Genomic DNA, 21,905 nt, shown 5'->3' with positions numbered 1-21,905 from the left:
TACATAATGAGGATGTTGTTTACAAGCCTAAGCTTGAGTGAGGTGAATATGAGCCTGATCAGAGCTGAAAGCAGCCAAAGAGAAAGGTGACATGTTGCAGCTGCTGCAGAGCCTGTGTCATGTGTCATCATGTGAGGACTTGAGTGACCTCCTGCTTTAAAACATCTCTCTGTATCTTAACTGCATTAGAATTTGTTGCTTTATGTTGTATGCATTAGTTTAACATTTTAACAGCCAACAGCTTTTTAACTGACTGCTTTCCACCAGTGGTGAATGCATGTGGCAAAATGATATGCAAATGCACAATAGTTGCTTAGTCTGAAGTATGCTGTGTAGTATGTAAGCATACACAAATAAGACTTAGAATTAAGTAGGTTTTCTGTAGTGCAGGCCAACAACAATAACATGCAAACCTGAAATTACTTAACTCATGACCCCTCGTCTGAGTGTCCTTTGCAAACTGTTCCCCAAAGATGACCGACAAATGACTAAAAGAGAACTCAAAACTATCACAACAATCAAATATGCAAAATGAGACAGCCACAATTTGAAATACTACTTTTGCAAGACATCAGAACTTTTTGATGTAACCCAAACGTGTGGATGAGATCAAAAGCTTGTAAAAGTCTCCATCCAGTAAAGGAAAAGGTTGTGCGTGCAGAGAAATGACCAGAAATAAAAGGTTGAAGGATGTAATGTTCTCAGACAACTTTAGTCATTCTGAAACAATTCCAACATGACAAAACTTAAACATACATGTGAACTTCATATGATACAAAAAGCAAAAAAACAAAAAAAAACAAACAAAACATAAAGACAGTGAGCAACTGATGGCCTGAGTGTCAAGCAACTTGAAAAAAAATATGAGGGAGCAGTCATTTATAAACAAACTGGAAACAACCATAATTGAATAAATCAAGATTTACATTTAGAGTACATACAAAAGTGGTAAGAACTAGTGACAAGTAATGTTGTCAGTGTTTCCGTGCACTATAAATATGAAAATGGCAAACATTTTATAACAGAATGTGTGTAAATTAACATGGCAAACGTGCCTCCAAAGATATCACTTACCATCACTTGCCCACATCATGGCATGACAATGACATTTGTTTTCACACAAACAAATTGTACAATATTACAGTTTTTTTTCTTTTTTTTCTTTTTTTTTTGCAATAACAGCAAGGCCAAGATGGTTAAGTGTCAGGACGTCAGAGGTCAACAACCATGTCATCATAAAAAGGGGTACAAATGTATTCTTCCAATTAAGACTAAAATGTTCATGTGCTCTACATTAAAACTACTGAAATCACTAAACTCTGTTAAAAAGTACGTCTGGTTTGATTGTAACAGTGCAGTTCAACACATTCAGACTTAAAATTTTTGTTGGCCCAGTGCTTACTGCTGTCCTCTGAAGACAACAATGACAATGCAAAATGTGAAACAGGTTCATAACAGTCTTCAAAGTCCCCTAGTGTGTTAATACTTGTTGTGCCATTCACACTGACCAACACTCACCTCCTCGATGTCCAAGTTTTTTCTAGATTTGTAAATAAACTCTCCAATTGCTACAAAAACTGAGAGAACTAGTCCGGCAGCCAGCACAATAAAAATCCCCCCTATGTTCTCCACACCCAGAGCACTGGCCTCTTTACTGTCCTCCTCTGGGCAGCCATTCCCTCTCCACCATTTCTCCTTCATCATGTGCAGCTTCCCTTCCTCCTGAAGCTGCAGGATGGCAATGGTGACTTTGTCTCTGTAAGGGGAGCCTACAAGCGGGGAAACAGCAGCAGGATACAAGCTGTTATTACTGCCATTACCAGCGACGTAGCTTTTAGAATTGTTATTCTGCAGACAAACAGGGAGCATTTAGTGGTTGTTGGTTGTTACTCTGTGGGTTGATACTCATCTGTCTTACCGATCGGGGTTCCCACTCCATAGCCCTTTGAATCTATCAATCCACCAATCTGAGTGAGGTTGCAGTTACGCTGGCTGATATACTCGATGCTGGTCGACTCCATGAGTAGAGCGTAGTCAGTGGTAAGAACCCTCTGAATCCCCTCCCGGTTGTTTTTCACCAAGGCTGTGTTTTTCCTGCTGCTCATGAACGCCCACATTTTCTCATAAGTTGAGATCTTAGATTTCTATTGAATGAGAATCAGGATTTATGGACGTTTAAAACAATTGATCATGTTGGCCAACACAGCAAGCAACAGCACAGAGGTTTACACAAAGCAGATAATGCTGATGCATGGTCATACGCAGTCGATACAAGGCTAATGCTCCTTTCTAATATTTCATATGAAATAGTACTTGGAGACTATCTCCTGACTGGAGCAATCACCCAGAGGCATGGCAGGAGATGGGATGTGAAGTGTGTACAAATCTGCCCAAGTTCATTCCATTTTCTCTGCACATTCAGATAAAGTGGTTGCTGTGTGACAGGCAAAACAATAAATCTTAATAGCCCTAGAAAAAATACTCTTTTTTTTTTTTTTTTTTTGTTAAGCTGCATTTCTGAGCAAGTTTTTTAAGATAATAACCTTTAGCCCTCCTCTTTTTTGTTGTGGAAACAGTGGAAAGAAGACTACCTTAAAAAAGGTCATGGTGGAGCCATCTCTCACAGCTCCATACTCTATTTTGGTTTGCTTGGCCAAGTCGTCTGCAGAGTCGATTGGTGAGTCCATTCTCTCCACAGTGAGGAAGGCAGCCAAGTTAGCAGTGTATGAAGAGATTATGATCAGCGTAAAGAACCACCATATTCCACCAACTATCCTTGTTGAGAGGGCCTTAGGCATCAGTTCAGATCCTGTAAAATAACAATTTATTAACATTATTTTTTGTATCAAGGTGATGGTGAAAGACGCTCTACCAAAGTGAAAACTTTGAACATACCTTGCTGCATAAGTGCTCCAACTCCAAACCAGACACTGTTTATTAGAGTAAAGTTGTTTTCAACCACATCTGAGTCTGGGTTGCAGGGATGAGGGTTGTACCACTCATAGGGAGTGAACCTGACGGTGAAGCATTAAACAGTCACAGTTAATGATGTAAATTGTGACTTCATCATGACAAGATATTACTCTATTTATGTCTGTGGGAACAGCTCATTTTTACTTACTACTACCTGCATTACTTTTCCAGATCATGTCAAAGACATAATGCAAACAGTCAAAAAATGTGACAAAATTCTGACCAGGGACAGAAAAACCAGGAGGTTACTGCAGCAGTGTGCAGTAAATCAGTGGCCCCAGCTAAAATTAATTTAAAAAATATTGGCTGGCTATGCAGAAATCCAAATGGTTGATTGTATACATGAAGTAAAATCAAAATCAATCAAATTGAAATTTTGCTTTTGCATAAACAATATAACCAACCATTATGAGCACAAAAAGGGAATTCTAACTGAAGTCATAGATAAGATTTTTTAAACATTCTCTAATCGCTGGGTCCCATTTATTATCATTTGCTTTATGATGACATCTGCTCACCCTCATCCAGGTAACAAGTTTAACTTGTGGTAAGTGCATTCTTGCTTCTAAGTGGTCTATTTAAGAAAGCTGGTCAATTGAGTTTTTGGCAAAGCGTGTAACCTCCATGAACCAGATCAAACTGTTTCACTTTTTTCTCTTCAACTTGCAGTTTACCTGGCAATAACAAAGAGCACACAGCTGACACCGAGACATGCCAGCAGCACATACATCCAGATATCAGGAGACAGCGGGTTGAGGAAGGAGAACACCCCTGGATTGGTGCCGTTGGGTTTGTGGTAGAGGATGCTGATCCCCAGTGTCATGAAGGGCTTGGAGAAATCTATCACCTTTTCTCTCACATAGGTGATGGTGAGAGGGGCCACAGCAAGGTCAGCCACCTGGTACAGAACAGAGACATCAAGAAAAGCCACAGTTTAAGACAGGTGATACTGCCAATCACTTGGCTATTCTCTGACTTGTAATATGGATTGGTCCTCACATGGTCAATGAGTTCCCGAACCATGCCGTTCCACTCTCCCTTGTCATTCTGAGCTCCATATTTGCCGTCAGACACCAGTTTAACCTCATAGGAAAAGCCCAAGATGTTGGAGAGCTCTTTGAGCAGGTCCAGGCAGTAGCCCTCGAAGCGATCGTTTCCATAAAGCGGCTTATCAGATTTCTTATACATGACATAAGGATTTTCCTGGAACAAGGTACATCATAGATTTCATTGCTTGAATAAAACATTCCTAATCGAATGCTTCCTCATAACCTTCTCAGTTCTGCTCATACCAGAATTGTTGTCACAATGAGGGTCCTGTTGGCCATTGAGTCAGTCACATTTGTAGATGAATCCTTGTTGTTTTCTGTTAAATTAAGGCCTGTTTGAGAGTTCCACACACCAATCTGTAAAGAATAAAATATTCAAATAACCAAACTGACTGGACATCAAAGAGCAATCGGTGCCTGAGTCACCTTCAAGTGATCAAGGTAATGAATGCAAAGGAGGGAAAAGAAACAAATACAAGAAAGCAGGAAAATTACAATGGGAGAACAGACGGACATGAAAGAAGGGATCGAGGGAGGGAAGTAAGGAAAAGAACAGAAAACACAACAGTTTATATAACTTAATATGTCACATCCTATACAGAAATGTTGAACATTTCTTCCCACCAGCACCTAAAACTTATTTCTAGTAAGGGGAGACATCACAGAGGACAGCCAGTAGAGGAAATTGGTGAACAGTGTCAATATTCCTTTAGTCTGCCAGGGCAGCTAAAGTACAGACCTTTTTCCACACTTTATTCAGGCGATTGTTGCCAGCGATTGTCTTGCAGAAATAATAAAGAGAGAGAAATTTAATCACAGAGCCCTGATCTTAAAGAAAAAAAAATACAATAATTAATTTTGCCTTCAAGACAATGTGGAGTGTGAGAACTCTCAGGGTCATAGCTCTTATTACAGTTTAATTTCAGTTTTTACTTTACTTCCAACTGTATTAACTAAAGTTTGATTTCTTTGTAGCGTGGAGGTTTGTCATCAACATATGGCAAAAATGGAGGTTATCAATGTGATTAAAGGAACACAAACTCAACAACAGGTAAGTGTCAAGATACTGTATATTGCTTTACAGAAAGTCTCTCTGCAACTTTAGAATAAAGCCAGGTGACAGTGCGTCGCAGTGGCCCTGTTTGTCAATATTTTTCCTACTCTGTTGAGCCTGCACTGACAGTATAGTCTCAGGTCAGACAGTTCACCTTCTCCAGGCCATCTTCCTTTAGGCTGATGACATCTAAATCGAATTCTTTGCGCAGGCCGTCCGTCTTGTTTATAATTATTTGTCCAGTCAAACCGTTCCATTGTGCCTGTGGCAAAGAGAGGGCACAAAACAAAACCAATGAATCCCACAGTTTTTACCGTCATACACATAAATGCAAAGTAGAGTAGAAGCCTGGCAAAATGAAAACAATTCTTAAAAAAATAAATATTTGATGAGCGGTATATTAAGAAAAACAACACTGATAAAGGCTAACTGCATCTTAATGGGCATTTTTGCATCGGTTTGGCTCCTCAGTGGAAATCTGAAGTGAGCGAATGCGGTGGACGGTGATGTAAATGGAGCAGGCAGGCAGACGCAGCCTCAGTCTGTGCAGAGAGCAGCGGGTGGGCAGCAGAGCCCGGAGATATTTGAATGCAGCTGATAATGAAGTGAGCTCAGCTGAATAACAGTCGGGTTAAATCTCTATTACAGAGGGCTTAGAGACATGAGCTGCATCTCAATTCTGCACCGACAGAGGAAGCTCAGAAGCTAGTTTCGTTAGGGGAAAATGAAATATGTACAAATCAAGAGACCAGCTGTTAATGTGCCAACGTTCAGCCCGTGGCATTTCATGATCTCAAAATTTTTCTGGCCATAAATCAAAGTGTACTGAAAATGTAGTTAAAGTGGCATTTCACCCCAAAACACAAAGTCTTCATATATCAAACCTTCTCAAGAAGCACATGGAGGCTGCAGATCTCTGCATTCCTATGTGAGACTCTTGCATTTATCCGAAATGTGAAATAATCACACACTGAACGCTGCTGCTTCTTTATTTACATGTCCTCATGGAAAACGTGGGCTATTTGTGATGGTCTTTACAACTTGTTTTCTTTTCTTTTTGCACAAACACAAGACAGATGGTTTGTGTTCTTTGGGAGGAAGTCATTGATCACAACAAGCCCTGGGGATTACTGTGAGTAAGCATAACATTGATAAAACTGTTTGGAAAAAGACATAGCTGGTTGGTTTCTCCAGTAAACAGAAGCCAAACATAATATAACCAGATACGTTTGGGAAATAAATGATGGAAGAAGAGATGTGTTACTTTTTACAGGATTTGTTGGTGCGCTTAGACTGACACACATCAATTGTCACTGGGCTCTAAACCACTGCAAATCTTATTAAAATGTATAAATGGCTTTTACGGTGTCTGGAATTTTTTATCGTCTGTTTGTTTCCAGGTGTAGTTCCACCGACTGTGGCACGTGACACAAGATTCAACATTGAACTGGGTGACATGACGAGGAACGTTATCCCTTTCGTAAAGTTTCTGACATTGGTTTCTAATGCAAAGACCCTATGCATCTAAAGAAGGTTACAGGGTATCACTGCTCTTTGATTAGACTGCTTCACACAGTCTTACTGCACACATCTGTGGGACCTACTCACCCCCTAAGTCCAGATTTATTTCTGTCATTAAGTCTCTTTTCAAATCCCCACCAATCAAAAGTTTCTCTGTCTCGACCATGTGTTGGTGTCATTTACTGCACATGTAGGGATGACAAGGGTCTTCTCAGGCTGGAGTATACAGATAATAAAAAAGGATAAAGATGGGATTTCAACACTGGAACTGCATTGAACATCCATAAACATGTTGGATAGACCATCAACATCACAGTGAGAAAACTCATTTGCTTTTTCCTCTCCTCCCTCATTCTTCTATACATCACTAATGCTACGCTCTGTGTGTGCATGAGTAAGTTTAGGGAAGCAGTGCACAAAGCAGATGTACTGGGAGTTCCTGATGAAACTTTCTTTTCGAAGCTTAACTCTCAGCTTTATATATGTGACAGAGCATTGGCTCCTGAAGGGGAAATTGTCTTGTTGCCTTCTCTCCCCCGCAAGACCAGAGTGCAGGCTGAGCTACAGAGCAGCAGCCCTGCATTCAGTGCCTTGCTGAGGGGCACTTTTATTATGGAATCACATCAGTATTTTGTGTGTTTCGACCAGTTTAATTTAAATTCTCTACAGTATACACTGTTGATAATGTGCCAGTTGTCCTGCAGTATTTTATCTTGAATGTAAAAAGACGGCAGAGAAAAAATGACTTGTGGACACCATGTCTGATTTGTTGGCAGAGTTTCATCCTTACTGTGTGTGTAATGTAGCGCAGATTTATCAGATCAGTCCTGCCAATCAGACTACAACAGGAATAGGGAGAAGGACTGTGGAGATATCCACGTAATGCTGCTTTTCCTCCGTGTTGCTGCCCTCAGCTCCTCCCAACTTCCCCCAGTCACCTGAGCTCCACCTGCCCTTCACTCTCCTGCTTGTCTGTTGTGCTTTTCTTGAGCCCTTACACTGATGGCTAACCGTATGGTAAGCTTTGGAGAACATTGGTGGCTACAACATGGAAAGAAAACAGCAGAATGGTTCTTCTTTAATGTACGACAATAAAAAAAAATATTGGGAAGCTATAGGATGTTGTGTTTGTTGAGTAGAAGACAGAACACAAAACATAACACTGTTAATCACCAGTGGACAAGGAGCTTTTACACCTCAGTGTGTTTATGTAAACTTTAGACAAAATGTGCTGAATCTGTGCCGTTGAAAAGTTAATTTATTCACGTTTCCTGTACGCTTCAATATGCTGTCCCCACTTGTAATTGAGAAGTTCATTTGTAATTAATTAATAAATCTTAGCAGAGCTGAGACAGCCTGTGAGATGGACTATGTTTTCCAAATTGTCAGAGATTGTTAATATTTTTTTTCATTTTCAGTTACATAAAATCTATACCACAGGATATTTACTGTGGCATTCTTCAAACTTAAGACAATGAGGATCTAGAGTGAATTCAAAAACAAATATATAGGCAAAATATTTTAAAATGAATATGAAACTCTTTGTTATCTTATTCTGTTTGCTTTGCAATATTCATATTCAAAGCTGCACATCTCATCAATGGCCATCTGACAACCCACTGATCTATCTGCAGCACATGACGTCAGTCCCTGCCTCCTGGGAAAAATGAGCTGAAATAATTGTCACACACATGTTCCTGCTCCATCATATCTGATCTCCTAACTCTATTGTTTCTGCTCCTGCACCCATGGAAATGACATAGAGGCAGCAGGCTGTGAAATGGATGGATGTATGGACAAAGATAGGTGGGCTGTCGCACAGTCATAAAACTAAACTCACGTCTTTGAGCATGTTCATGAAGCGTGATCCAAAGCGCCAGGGCTTGTGTCGGTGGCACTGAAGGGAGCTGACAGTAATCTGGGAGGCGCGTTGCGAGGCAGCAGCCACCATGTAGACGGCATCATACATCAGAGCTGCTTCAGTCTGAAAAGAGAAGTGCGACCCTTTGTCATCCATCAGCAGGAACCACAAATCATGGGCACTTATCACATCAGGGCAGTTGATGTACATGTGCAGCCCCCAAAAACTGCAGTACTAGTTTTACAGACCACATGGAGAGCAATCAAACACACACCCACAACCAGTTACTGGGCAATTTTATTCAAAGGGCCTTTCTGATTGTACACATAATCAGAAAGCAACAAGGTGTATTGCTGTATTCTGACTCAAGTGTGGGCCATGAAAGGCTTGGATTAATCTTGTGCAAAGGTCCTGCACAGCTTGCCAAAATAAGTTTTGTCAATCTCTCTCAGTGATTGTGTGTGGATTTCTAGAATGGCCCTTATTTAATGTTTTGAAGGGTTTTTTGACAGCCAAAGTTGGCAATGTGTAAATAAAAATGGCAAGTCTGAATCAGTTTGACATATTTCCCTGTGAATGTGAGAAGCTTTGCAAAATACTTCTTCAGGTCCTTATACAATTACAATTAGTGTGGCAATTTTTGTGGCTGATGACAAACAAACAAATGCCAGTAGATTGTCTTCAGCTGCGGATGACAAGTTCATAAACCATCCATATTTTCTAGTTACTGTTTAGCTTTATGTCAAATTAAGTGGCTTGAGTATGTTGCTTACTGGATGTAATACCATCAGGGAGGACTTTGTTAATAAAGTAGTGACCCCACAGCTCCCACACTGACAGGAGGATTGACAGGAGGAAGAGGACAAACTCACCGTCATCATCCCCTCCATCATTCCAGTCTCGGCTTTGGAGGGAGCCTGCAGTCGCTCCATGGCCCACCTTTCCACCACCGAGGCCACCTGAGGGCTGTCTATGTTGAGCAATCTGAACCCCGTCATGTTGACCCCACTGTAACGGTACGGTTCCAGATCGAGGGCGAACAGGTCCTGGTGAAGTGAGACAACATTATCAGCGAAGAATTATCGTGATTCTGCTTAAAAGTAGATGACTTTCTGAGCAAGGGTAAAGGGACATTTGATTGAAACAGAGGAACAGTATACAGTATAATACCATGGAATTATGCCAAGGACAGTGATAACATCCAGCAGTCTTATTATAAAACAAACCACAGATGTTTGTCTTCATTTGCATAATCTTTGCATAACAGAATCTCTAGGTAAATACACACATCTAAGCTTGCATAGGATAAAAGGACACTTAATCAAGACAATGGAGCAGTGTGTAATTATGTGGCATGTTACCAACCGGTGTTTCAATCCAGTTTCAAAGAAAAACCTCAAGAGTCGAAGTTCCTGTGCACATATGCTGAGGAAAATAACCTTTGTGTATTTTTGGAAAGTAGAGCTTTTCAGAAACAGTTTTCTTACCAGTGTGGTGAAGAAGAAGTGGTAATATTCAGTCATCATCCCCATGGACAAGATCTAAACAGGACAAGAGATGAAGGAATGGATCACAGCTTTCCCTCCAGCAGACACACTTTCACAGCAGCCAGGATAAACAATCTTCTATTTCCCTAACGCCATCCAACCATATCTCTGCCAATCACACATCCCATCCCTTTTCTGAATTGTCTCATTTTGTATTGTGTGCACAGTTTGCATAAACAAGTATCCAGGTGAGTGTACGTCACAATTTGCTCATGTCAGCGTCATGTTTCCAATTAATTTTCTGCAGCTTTTTGGCTCTAAACGTGTAGGTCTGCCTCGAAAACAGGCTCTGGTTGGATTTGGAAATGAGCACAGGATTTCTAAAGGGGATAGAATTTGCCTAATCTTGCACATAGTGAATATTAAACCAAAAGTGTATTCTCTACTGGAAAACTCTAATTGGATTTCTGACAGAACAGTTTTAGGGGTCAAAATCATGAACTAAAAAAATGAGCACCTCTGCCCAGCGTAGACTTGATGTTGTTCGATGTGTGTGTGTGTGTGTGTGTGTGTGTGTGTGTGCTCACCTGCTTCAGGACATCAGCTGATGTTTGGTAAGAGCAGTCAAAGATGACGTAGAACTCCTTCCCTTTCTTCATCTCTTTCAGTAGAGGACGAGCATCTTTACTTCCTGTTGGCAGCTGGCGGATCTTGATTTTAATGCTGTATCTGGATGGAGCTTTGATCAACTCTTGCAAACGAATCAGTCCTAAATTAAAAGACAAGAAGACCATCATTAGATTCATCATTTACATGTTTACAACAAACCCTCCTTCTGTTGGTAGCCTCTTAAAAGTAAGTAAGTAAAACTGGCAGTTTAGTTTTGATTCATGGTTTTGGATTTTCAAAAAGTAGAAGAGAAAACACAGAACAGCAAAATCCAGCTGACAAAGTACCTGTTAAGTTTTTATTTTCTCAACATCCACCGTGTCAACATAACTAAAAAGAGAGTCTGTGTAGCTATCTATCATCTGATCATTCAGTTGTTTCTTTCGATCAAAGAGCACATACCAAACGGAAAAATCACAATTTCGTGTTTCAATTTGTGACTATAAAATAATTTATAAATAATTTCATTAAAAATGAAAAAAAGCACCGGTGTTCACTGCCCTCCAGTGGTCACAAAGGGAAACTGCAAGACATTAAATTCGTCAAGGGGCAGCATCACGCACGCGGTAGCAGGCCTACACTTTCATGAAAGACTTTCAAATTAAAAAGGAAATTAGGCTGAGGTGTGGACACCCACTTCAGTGTGGGAAAACGGATGTTACGTTTGAAGCATGTGTAAAAAGCGAGGTTTGTCGCACGATTTTGCTGTGTTTAAAGATAATTGCGATTTCAAATGTCATTACCATGCGGGATATGACAGTGGTCATCAGTAATAAACCTGCTAAATTGGCTCGGTAAAGCCAGAGTCTGACAGTTTTTCATGGGGAAGGAAGCCCGAGGAAACGCGCCAGCCGGAGCTCCATGCAGACAGCAAAGGCGGGAGTTTTGACACTGCAGTGAAATAATTAGTTATTTAAACAGCAGGATGGCCCATCTTCTCTCTCCAAGTGAACTCCAAATGGATTACCGCCTCATGAAAGACCAGATTGTGAGAGAATATTTGTTACTGCTCTGACTGGACATTGCGATCATGAAGATTTGTAACCACAATGTGTAACCGGATACACTGAGTGAACGCGCTGACCTGCAGGCCATCAAACCTGCAGTGACTTCTGGCTTTGGAGTGTGGCCTGCTGAGAAGACCTCAGAAGGTAAGACACATGTCCCATCACATGTCTATAGTGTGGATTCATATTCTGCCGCAGCTCTACTTTAGTTATCTCTGAGGCAACACTTTTCAGTTTCCATGGTCATTTTGCTCTTAAGTCTCCTTAGTGCTCAGTGGCTGCTGTGAATGGGTTTACATTGTGTGATGCACTGTTGTGCACAGGGAGTGTGTCTGTTGCAAGCTGTGGAAGAGCATTTTGAATGAACAAAATCAGTTCTAGATTTCAAAACACTGTCAGCTCACTTAATCATATCACAACCAATTCCCCATTTTTGTAAATCTGCTTGTTGCAGCCATTACGTGTGGATTATTTGTTTTACTTTTGAACACTGGTTGGTCTCAGTGTTCAAGTATGTAGGTCAGCTCACCAGGTGGTGGTGGTGATTGGGACCAGGAAGAGTGCAGTTTTTGACCTAGTAAGCAGTTATGTAAGCTATGGAAGTCATCTAGACCAGTTTTTGCAATCACTAAGCGGCTTTAAGTAGCAAAGTCAGCACATTAGCACTCACAGGTCCGTCAGTTTTATAAACCTGTATGAGAAATAGTTTGTGTGCGTCCTGCTGCTGTGAAGGGATACTTTTGGACTAGTCTTAAGTTTAAACTTAAGGGAAATCAGACATTTGGAACATCCTACCACTGCCATGTGCTGCTGTTGTGTTTTTGTGCTTTACTGCTGTTTTGATAACTTATTTTCCCTCTGAGACAAACAGCACGTGTAGTGTTTGTCATCAGATCTCATGCCGACTCACCAGTTGCGTCCTCGTAAACAACAGTGACCGTCTTCCACTTGTAGAACTGCACTATGTCCAGCACAGCTCGGCTTATGGAGGTGTATTCAGGGTAGAGGTTAATGTAGAAGCTGTCTTTGTTGTCCACTGAAGGGTGTTTCCAGCGTGTCTGGATGTGAGGGACTTCCAGGGCATTACAAATAGACTGGACCGCACTGACAGACGAGCTGTGAGAGGGGCCGAATACGGCCCCGACTCCCAAAGCCAACTGGTCGCAGGCTGAAGTAATGAAACAGGAAGTGGAGAGACAAAATCACAGGTGACCAACGGAGAGATTCCTGTGTCACAAATGCAATCTCTTTTATTGATTCTCCGACCGGAAAAGCTTTCAGAATGAAACCAGGTCATCCTTACCTCGTCTTGAGGCCTCAAAACTGTCAAATAGGTTTATTCTCTGGATGTCGTAGGTCAACGTGGTGTTTGGCATTAAGGTCCGGTTCCTGTTTATGTTTGTAACAGCAAATTTAAAGGCCAGTTCTTCAACACTGATGGGCTCATTCTCAAGCGTCTCAAAGATGCCCCCTGCAGGATGAAGAATCAGATGTTGTGAGAGTATTAGCCAGAAGTTATTTCACCCGTCAACATAGTTTTTCACCTCTGTTAGTTTTTCTTTTTCATTTGAAGGTTACCACGACTGAATCCAGTTGCACAATGTGGCCCAATTTTCTCTGTACAACATAATGCTACTAAGGGACCTGGCTGAGATGACAGGATATAATCTCATTCAGGAAAAAGCTCGACCTTACCTGACTTCTCCCTATTTACATGGCTTAAAATTCACAAGCTGCCACTGTAGCAGGTGGGATAATTTGGCAAAGAAGACACATCGAGTTCATTGTAGGCCAGCTTTGCAGCTAATGAATCAAGGGAGTTAACATATCCAGAAATACATTATCAAGGCAGACTTTTAACAGCATCCTGCACCCCCTTTTTCTCTCCTTTCTAATGGTAATTCACTCCAGTTCAAAAGATTCACCTCACGCTTTTATTTCCTGTCAAACAGTCACCTTCAATGAAATCGGACTTAAACATGCACCCGCCAGCTCATGCACCCACCCACCATGATGATTTATAGCATCACGTGATCAAGATCTAAAACAGAATATGATTTACTGTGAGGAGATTAAAGGTTAAGTGTTTCAGCTCAGACTGCCAAAACTCTCGTCTTTGCATATTTCTTTTCAGCTGATTAATTGCCTGACTTTTCTGCAACCTGGATGAGGAAGTCTTGGAGGTTTCATACATCCCACACCAGCAGTCCTGTGCTCTGACTAAAGAATATTTTTATTGTGAAATTTGATGGCCATTCTGTACTGATCTGCAATGAAAATGAAAAGCCAATCTCTGAGGTGTCTCTGCCTCGTTGTCCTTCCATATTGCACTGGAAGAGAATCAAGACTCAGACGTGAAATGATGTTGTGGTGGATTAACGTCATCGGCTCATCTCCTGTAGAAGCTCCATATTATATACTGTAACAATAAACATTTTTCCATTTACTTAAAAAAAATCATCGAGCATACGAAAGGGATTTCCTCATCATGGCCGTCCCTCCAGTTATTATTTTAAGTACCAGCTTGCACCTGAATGTAGCATACTGGTGTGCTTTACAGAGTCTGGCCATGTATAACAGGGTTGTTTGGAAATGTGATCAGTGGTCGTCTGGCAAAGGCCGGCAAATGCCAGAAGGGCCGCTCAAAAATAAAAAAGTTCAACGCCTAATAACTCCTAAAAAAAAGGAGTAGCTGTAAGCTCAGGTTTCTATAATGGCTTTAAAGCTGAGATGGTTTGTTGAAGTTGAGGAATTAAAGGGATTAAAATGTTGTCTTGGTGTTTGGTGTTAGTTGTTGTCCATCCCGAGGTGATCACGAGCGTCATTGTTCTTCTTATAATCTTTCAAGGCAAAGGTGGACAATACAAGTTTTGGGTACTGTTGCCTGGCCATCTTTATACATGAAACTGATTCATCTGTGCTGTGAGTGAACAAATTCTCAGCTGAGTGTTTTCAGGATGCCGGATGTAATTTCTGTGTAGTGTGGGTTTCCAGTTTCAGAATTGGAGGTTTTACTGTTCAGTTTGGAAGTTGGGCTGCCGTGTCCTGTATCCTTGTCCCTCACTGAATGTGATACTCTTGTATGCATTACATTTATGACTGCTACTATTAATAATAATTTTACTGATCGGTTAAATTAGTTTCTGAAATGTCTGAATACCACAGTTTCCCAGAGCCCAAAATAATGTCTCCGGACTACTGCTGCTAGAATCAAGCAATGTTATGCATGTTAGCTTTAGAAAATTCGAGCAGTTAATAGATTATTTTTCTGTCATTTGACTTATAATGGACTAATAATTAAGCGACTAGTCGCTTTAGCCAGTCATTTCAGTCCAGTCGTTTTATATTATCAGAAAATTATGATTTAATGACATTAATCGAAAAGAAAGACCAGAACTGTCAGCAGTTTAATTTCAGCATACATTTCTCCTTCAAACACAATCACTTTTCAGGCCGCTGTGTGTGCCAGGACCTGAGAAGATCATTCTGAAAACTATCCAACTCTTAATCCACCGTGCTGCACCAGAAAGATGACTGGTCTGGCATGCCATGGCCAGTAGTGTGGATACATATTCCTCCAGTCATTCATGAGCACTACATACAGTGTTTAACATTTCACTTACATAAAGAGCAGCATGACAAACGTTAGGATTAAGGCCAGAAAAATGCAGTATTTTTCACCACCTGCACATAGGGCAGCCAGACTCATGTGCAATTCAGTGTCCTTATCCCTGCAGCAAATGCCGCTGCACGCTGAATTCACTAAAGCCTTTCAAATGTAAATCATTTAAAACATCTGGACGTTCAGTGATAGGATTTCTGGAATAATACAGCCAGGGTTAAATGTATGCTCTCACTCCACTGACATTTGCAAGTGCAGACAGAAACAAGGCCAGTTCTGAATTGTGTCCTCAAGTCCGCCCCACCTACGTGATTTTATTTTTTTCCTCCGGAAAACAAAACAAAGATGAAAGAATGGTATTTTAAATGCTCTAACATTTATAAAAAATGTTAATCAATAGTTTTGTACATTAACCGTGAAAACAAATTATAAATGTGCCATCACAATTCTGCAATGGTGTACAAATGACCTCACTTCAGCGCTGAGGCTACAGATGGCAATAGGTCATTGCACTCTCTAACAGTCTTTGAAGAATTGCCTGTGAAATTGTGATTGATTTGGAAGGAGAAAGGGCCTTTAAAAAGCTCCCCCTGAGACCTTGATTGTGAATGACCTTTTTCTTTCGTGTAGCATAGCCTCAAACCCCAAACTGAGAGAGCCTTGTCTGGACTCCCTGGTCGCTAAGAGCATGCTTGAAAGTGCCAATCCTAATTATGGTTACCAAGCCTCAGTGAGCAGCTGCTAGGACCTGTTAAAGTTCTTAATTCTATGCTCTGGGATATGAAATTCTCAGGCCAAAAATACAATAACCTTCTCCTAAATTTGCGAAGAAAAATGCATCCATCTCAGCGTCTTTGATGTGACTTTCTGCTTCAAGGTATTTTCAACATAAAAGGCGAAATAAATATGAGTTTTGACCAGCCGGTGTTGATATTTGCTTCAAGTGCACAGGCTGAAGCAAATATCATGATCCCTATTTAAAACTACATAATAATCCAAGTGGCAGCATCACAGCCTCATCATCAGTGACTTTGTTTTCCTCATACCAGGCTGTGAAGAGAGGTGGTGCAGTTTGTGCAAAAGGCAAAAATAGCTCGTGTTATTTAGATTTTCTGATTTACATTTTTTGTAGTTGACCTCTAATCATATGCATAAAAACATGAATCAATTCCAGTGCAGTGCAGTGCAGCCAAAATATGTACTGCGTGCTGAAACAGTGAATAATGACAGAAGCACAATATGAGATGCTCTGTACCACTCGCCATAAATTCCGCATTTATCAGTAGCTTCTAATAGAATATCAATATGCAATTACAGCCAAGTCTATTTCATTTACCGCCTCTTAAAGAGAGATGGATGTAACTTCATTACCAGTCCTGCAACAGGTCTGTAAGCTGAATTCATAAATAACAGCAGACATATTAACAGCTATCAGACAGCATCTGCTCAGGTCTGAGTGGTCCCCTGTGTGCAGATGGATGTGTATATGGTTGGAAGGTTTTGTATTTGAAATGAGTTATAGAAACTTTTTAAACACACAACTTTTACTATCAGCAAAACACAAGCGCATCTATTTTATTGCTCTGTTCACTTATTCATTTCCTCTGTGAAGCTTGATGGAAAAGACACATCCCGTGGTGAAAGAAAAAACATGTATTTCTCCTCTCTCCACCTGAGATAAGATTTTAAATTTCTGTTTGTGTATAATGAGTTTCTAGATTTCCGGAGAGCAACTCCGGATATTCAGTGCAACTGCAGCACTTCAGCATGAAGAGCGTTAGTCCAAGCAATCAGTGCTGGTCTGCATCAGCAAAACACAACTGGAAAATATCTATGCTGTTAAAAATTACATGTATTATCTGCTAGTTGGTTATTATGCAGCAGAGTGTTACAGCTCAGCTATAATCGCTCAATTATTATTATATCCACGACCATCATCAAACTTCCAGAAATCTGGAGTGAAGCACCAACTGTACGCCGTCTGATTTTTTTGTTTGTTTTTTTGTTTTCAAATTAGCTTATTCATGTAGGTAGAGAGAGGGGAAGAGACGGGAGAGACGGGAAATGATATCTCCTTAAGGATATCTCCTAGAAGCTTTGGTCGTTGCCATAGTAATCAACATCCAGATCAGTATTCAAATGCTTCAAAAAAAAAAAGGCAAAAGACTGATGAAGAACAAGAAATTGAACTCCTTGCCCTGCCCTCTCATTCAGCTCTTAATTGCAATAATAACAACGTATTTTACAGCGACTACGAGATTTAGTAAACTGTGATGCCTTGTAGTGATGCATGGATCGGCTTCACGTTCATTCGAATCCACATATACATTTTCAACCACCACCTCCCACCTGAGCAGATTATTTCAGATTTGTAGACCTGCACCCGTATGGACATTTCCATGCACTGCACTGGTTCCTGTAGCCCACACTTTATTGTCTTTTCAGTTATGTGGAGCAACTCAAGCTTTCCAGTTGAATGCTTTATTGGATGTTGTGTTGATGTATGAATGCAGTTTAAATGTTTTCTAAGTGCACAGAAAGGTCACTGCGGCAAATACTGTGGGACATCTAAGCAGCAAAAATTAAAAATTGTAAATGTGACACCACATAGGGAACAGAATTAAACTTGGAGCGCATATTAAAAAAATAAATAAAAATATGTTTGTTTCTACTCCAGGCTTTAAGAATTGCAGTCTAGTGAGATTGAGTCAACACTGATGTGCAGAGTGGGATTCAGCTCGCAAATCTAAACATGTAACAGCATGTTTTACTACTTTAATAGTAAAGTAGGGTAAGGTATACGGTGAATGGATATATTAGGTGAAGAAATTGATCCTGTATTGTTTTAGCATCATCGTCTTCTTGAGTGTAACTTTAAAAAATGGGCCATGCGATCGTGAATTCCGAGCAGCTTCATATGTAAACACTTCTACATTTCGTGGAGTCAGGACAAACCAGCAAAGGAAGTTGGATTTGTTTTTAATACTGATGCAGTTTAAAAAAAAGAAATAAAAAAATAGGCGATAGGAATCTCACACTGTAGTTTAGCAGACGACACATGGATCAATTTATTCATTCAGAAGGCTATTAGCGAGCAAATTTACAAATGGACAAAAAAGTTGGAGCCACCTCAGATCATTTGTACTTCAGTTATTCTACGTTTAAGCTTAGATATGCAGGTAAATCAAAAAAAACAAATGGAGCAGAAATCACCAGACAAGCTTGTCCCATGCAATCCTGTATTATCTATTGTACATACCCAAGGCTGTAAGCACCCGTACTCACTCCTCAAAAATAAAATAAAGTTCAAATAAGAATCGAACTTACTTTTTTCTCTCAGGGCCTTATGATTAATACAATTTATAAAGAAAGTCTTGCTACGGCTGCCCATTAATTGCTTTGCAATATAATTTTCAGGATCACTGAGCTTTCATCTCATCTTTAATAGGGCAGACAGTGCTGTGGGGTGATGCATGCTAGGAGGTCACAGCAACAAAAGATTCTGCTTGTGCTCCAGGCAAATGCTGCTAAACCCTTAGGCTATGCTTTTTATAGACTTCTGTTCCTCCCGTCAGTGCAGAGAGCAACAAAAATAACCAAGATCAGGTTTAATGCAGCTGGCTGGACCTTTTTTTTTTTCATCCAGAAAGCCCAGAACTAAGAGGTTAATGTTAAGAATCGGATCCTTAGACCCCGATTGTAAGCTGTGATTTTTGTGCGATTATCACATGAAGGGGAGTCTTTAATGGCAGAGGAACACAATGACGTAGTGTTTTGCTTTCTTCCTTCTCCCCATCCTGGGCCGGTTCCCAGTGAGACACCCCCACCCCCACCTTAACAACACCACCAGCACCACTCCACCCTGGGCCCATGCCAGACTGTGAATGAATGAGGAGGTCCTAACCAGTCTACTATCTTCGTTTGATGTGCAGCACTGAGGTCTCTCTGTTTGTAGGGTAGCTGCTCGGAACCCACCAACAAAACATTTAAACCAATGGAATGAAAATCAAGATTATAATCTGAATCAAATCCACCTAATTTCTCAAACCGCTGGATGTAAGACTATTAAACTGGGAGATGATTATATCAAATAATATTTCTCTGGCCGACAGAAGCTAATCACACCTTTCAAATCATATGTGTCGACTCATAAATAGTCAAATCGTTAAAACATAAAGCATTCAAGCAAGTGAAAACGGGCATTTAATAGCAAAATAGAGTGGAGGCCGAGCCACAAGCTGCTGCTTCTGTGCTCTCACCAATGATGAGATTTGGTCGCTGCCTAAATACCATATTTGGGGAAGAGACTTTCTGCATAAAGAAGATTAGTGTTAGTTGTTTAAGGGCTTGGAGGAGAAGATTTACCATTATTACCAACCCCAGTGAAAAGAGTGGCAGCCAGTCCCAATCTGATGCCAACACTTGCCAAGACAGAGAAATGTTAATTGAACCAAGCAACACACCATATGGGAGGGATTATGATGTGTGCGGGTCATGAAGAGAATGACAAAGATTAGGTGGCCTCAGAGAGTGATAGATGATTTACAGAGATTATCAGGCCTGTCAGAACGGGAAGGTGGCCCTGGCCTATTAGTCAGTCAGTAAGTTATGCAATGCCACAAGTCTGGTTGTTGAAGTCTTTAGAAGCAGAAGAAGTTTACAGTTGCCGTGGGCGTTGAACGGATCAGAGTCCTGAGGCTTAATTTTTTTTTTATAAAAGAAATCATATTTTGTGATGCAATCTTCTCACACATTGGAAGAATAGTGGATAACCAATGGGAGAGGAGCGCTCATTAATCTGCTAGCAAACACCATCTCGTTGTTCCAAAGTTGCATCAGAAATCAAAGGGGGCTACTCGGAGCAGGAGTTCTGTTTGTCTAATTGCAGTGCAGAAGTGCAGGGAGAAGTTGAAAGCAGAGTTGTCGTCAACTCTCAAAGGCTTAACAGACAACTCTGGACTCTGATCAGCATCCACAGATGTCACTGACCACTGGCATACAAGGGCTCCAAGACTAAATAACTTCTGAGTTTGTTAGGTTAGAAGAGAAACCAAATGTGACAAAGTGTCACTGAGGCTGTCCACTCTTTAGCTCTTTTCTTTAGCTCTGTATCCATTTCTCATGCCTCTGTGCCAAAGGCATCATCATGCCAACAGTGCATGCTGTCAGATGCAGCAGTAGGCCAACTTAATCACTCATCTGCCTCTGACCTGTGCTGTCAACATAGAGAAACAGAGAGAGGGAGTGTGGTATTAGCCAACCAAAGTGGATTAACATGATTTTGATGAACACCAATAGAGTCCTTTCATGTGTCCACGTGAACGCCAGCACTCAGCACTTCATGAAAAAAAAGAATTTAATAATGAAACTGTGCAGACATCACAACAACATGGAAAGTCTCTACATGATATTATATATAATAATATTTTTTCTAGTGATGGTGGATTTGACAAGATAGTGATATGATTGTATGATAAAGTAACAAGCGTTTATAAACAGGTGACCTAAAAAGCATCACAAATATCCTAAGCTCCCTGAACACACTGTGACTCCCTGTTGAAAGTTTTTCTTGATAGCACCAGGATGTGCTGCAGAAATGAGTTTATGTACAGCATCCTGAGCTGTACAGATGCTATGAATGGTGAATCCTTGCATGACATCCACATGTATAATCTCTGCATTTATTATCCTGGCTCCCTTTAATGAAATATAATGTTTATTTGATAATCTTTAGAAAAAAAGCAGCGATACATACTTCATAGGCATTCTGAAAGATTAGAAATATACATAATGATAATGCCACGAATGGGCTTTCTTTTTTTCTTTTTTCTGCAAAAGAAGATGAGTGCAGAAGGTTATTAATTCCAAAGGGAACCCAGGTCTTGCAATCGCATGACTGAATATTAAAAGCTCATTAGTATGTAATGGAGGTCCAGTTAGTTGATAAGAATGGCAAAGAAAAACAAACAAAAACAATATGATCTTACCACTTACCAATTCTCAGGACTTGCTGTGAAGTCAGCCAAAACTCTGCCATAAAGTACAGCAGTGAAAATAACAGTCCCTTCCTTTTCGCCATGGTCCTCCCTCCAGAGTCAAATTTAACATTGATATCAGTTTTTCTGCACCTGGTAATTCATGCTGATAACTTGCCAGTCCTTGTATCCGTAATGAAAATAAACTGGCATTCGACCCACATCCATCCCTCACACATTGTGATGAGAAAAACAAAAAGCAACAACAAAAACACACACTCCGCTTGCAGCTGGTCAGTAGAACTCCAGTTTTCCCATTCTAAAATCCTTTATGTGCCAGTAAGGTTTTACTTCCCGTATTCACTGTGCAGACATCCTTCTTATCATGCTTTTTTTTTTCTGGTGCACACTTGAATTGTAGGCTGCAACTGAGGAGGAGGAGGACCGTGTGCTGTGCTCCTGCTGTCAAGCGTGCACGAATGGAAAATAACATTTCTGGTTACAGCTTTCAAAATAAAAGATGAATTGGTGACCACGTGGCAACAATAGAGAAAATCATCATGCAAGCATCTAATGCAACGTGGCAGCAGATCATAAGGCTATTATTGTATAAAGCGACTATTTTAATGTTTGTAGATATTTTTGTTCTGCTTTTCACCACATACAGTTCAACTACCTTAGTTGCCA

At 40.5% G+C, this 21,905-nt stretch overlaps 1 protein-coding gene and 2 long non-coding RNA genes across 5 annotated transcripts in view; 2 read left to right on the top strand and 1 right to left on the bottom strand.

Moving 5' to 3' along the window:
• Nucleotides 1-1,176: 1,176 nt before the first annotated feature.
• LOC124059551 (glutamate receptor ionotropic, kainate 1) lies at nucleotides 1,177-21,379 on the bottom strand. Of its 2 annotated transcripts, XM_046389653.1 has the most exons (16): nucleotides 21,238-21,379; nucleotides 12,925-13,092; nucleotides 12,532-12,789; nucleotides 10,533-10,714; nucleotides 9,946-9,999; nucleotides 9,331-9,504; nucleotides 8,438-8,581; nucleotides 5,231-5,338; nucleotides 4,762-4,803; nucleotides 4,266-4,379; nucleotides 3,973-4,176; nucleotides 3,648-3,871; nucleotides 2,896-3,014; nucleotides 2,592-2,809; nucleotides 1,919-2,144; nucleotides 1,177-1,769 (listed from the first exon to the last, which is right to left on the bottom strand). In XM_046389653.1, exons 1-16 carry the CDS (start codon nucleotides 21,320-21,322, stop codon nucleotides 1,480-1,482), a joined length of 2,610 nt encoding a protein of 869 aa, XP_046245609.1. In that variant the 5' UTR covers nucleotides 21,323-21,379; the 3' UTR covers nucleotides 1,177-1,479. The 2 variants fall into 2 exon arrangements, with proteins under 2 accessions (XP_046245609.1, XP_046245607.1); XM_046389651.1 differs by lacking the exons at nucleotides 4,762-4,803; nucleotides 12,532-12,789; nucleotides 12,925-13,092; nucleotides 21,238-21,379 and having other exon boundaries at nucleotides 10,533-10,875.
• On the top strand, nucleotides 4,158-6,805 carry LOC124059559. Its single transcript, XR_006843404.1, has 3 exons — nucleotides 4,158-5,073; nucleotides 6,149-6,208; nucleotides 6,477-6,805. It is a non-coding gene; the product is annotated as an uncharacterized LOC124059559 (long non-coding RNA).
• LOC124059558 overlaps nucleotides 10,951-21,905 on the top strand; it is a 37,545-nt gene continuing 26,590 nt past the window's right edge. Inside the window, exon 1 of one of the 2 annotated variants that reach the window (XR_006843402.1) lies at nucleotides 10,951-11,765. This is a non-coding gene — a long non-coding RNA (uncharacterized LOC124059558). The remainder of the gene's footprint in view (nucleotides 11,766-21,905) is intronic. The other variant, XR_006843403.1, reaches the window with a different exon arrangement.

This window comes from Scatophagus argus, chromosome 5 (genome assembly GCF_020382885.2).
Source record: "Scatophagus argus isolate fScaArg1 chromosome 5, fScaArg1.pri, whole genome shotgun sequence".
Lineage (NCBI taxonomy): Eukaryota > Metazoa > Chordata > Actinopteri > Scatophagidae > Scatophagus > Scatophagus argus.
This window is presented reverse-complemented; position numbering and strand designations above follow the sequence as displayed.

Excerpts from the sequence above, each read along its gene's own strand:
- LOC124059551 (XM_046389653.1), bottom strand. The coding sequence starts at position 21,322 with ATGGCGAAAAGGAAGGGACTGTTATTTTCACTGCTGTACTTTATGGCA. Across the intron at positions 5,339-8,437 it reads TCATGAACATGCTCAAAGAC|GCACAATGGAACGGTTTGAC; the intron begins GTGAGTTTAGTT and ends TCTTTGCCACAG. Across the intron at positions 4,380-4,761 it reads TGAATAAAGTGTGGAAAAAG|ATTGGTGTGTGGAACTCTCA; the intron begins GTCTGTACTTTA and ends TATTCTTTACAG.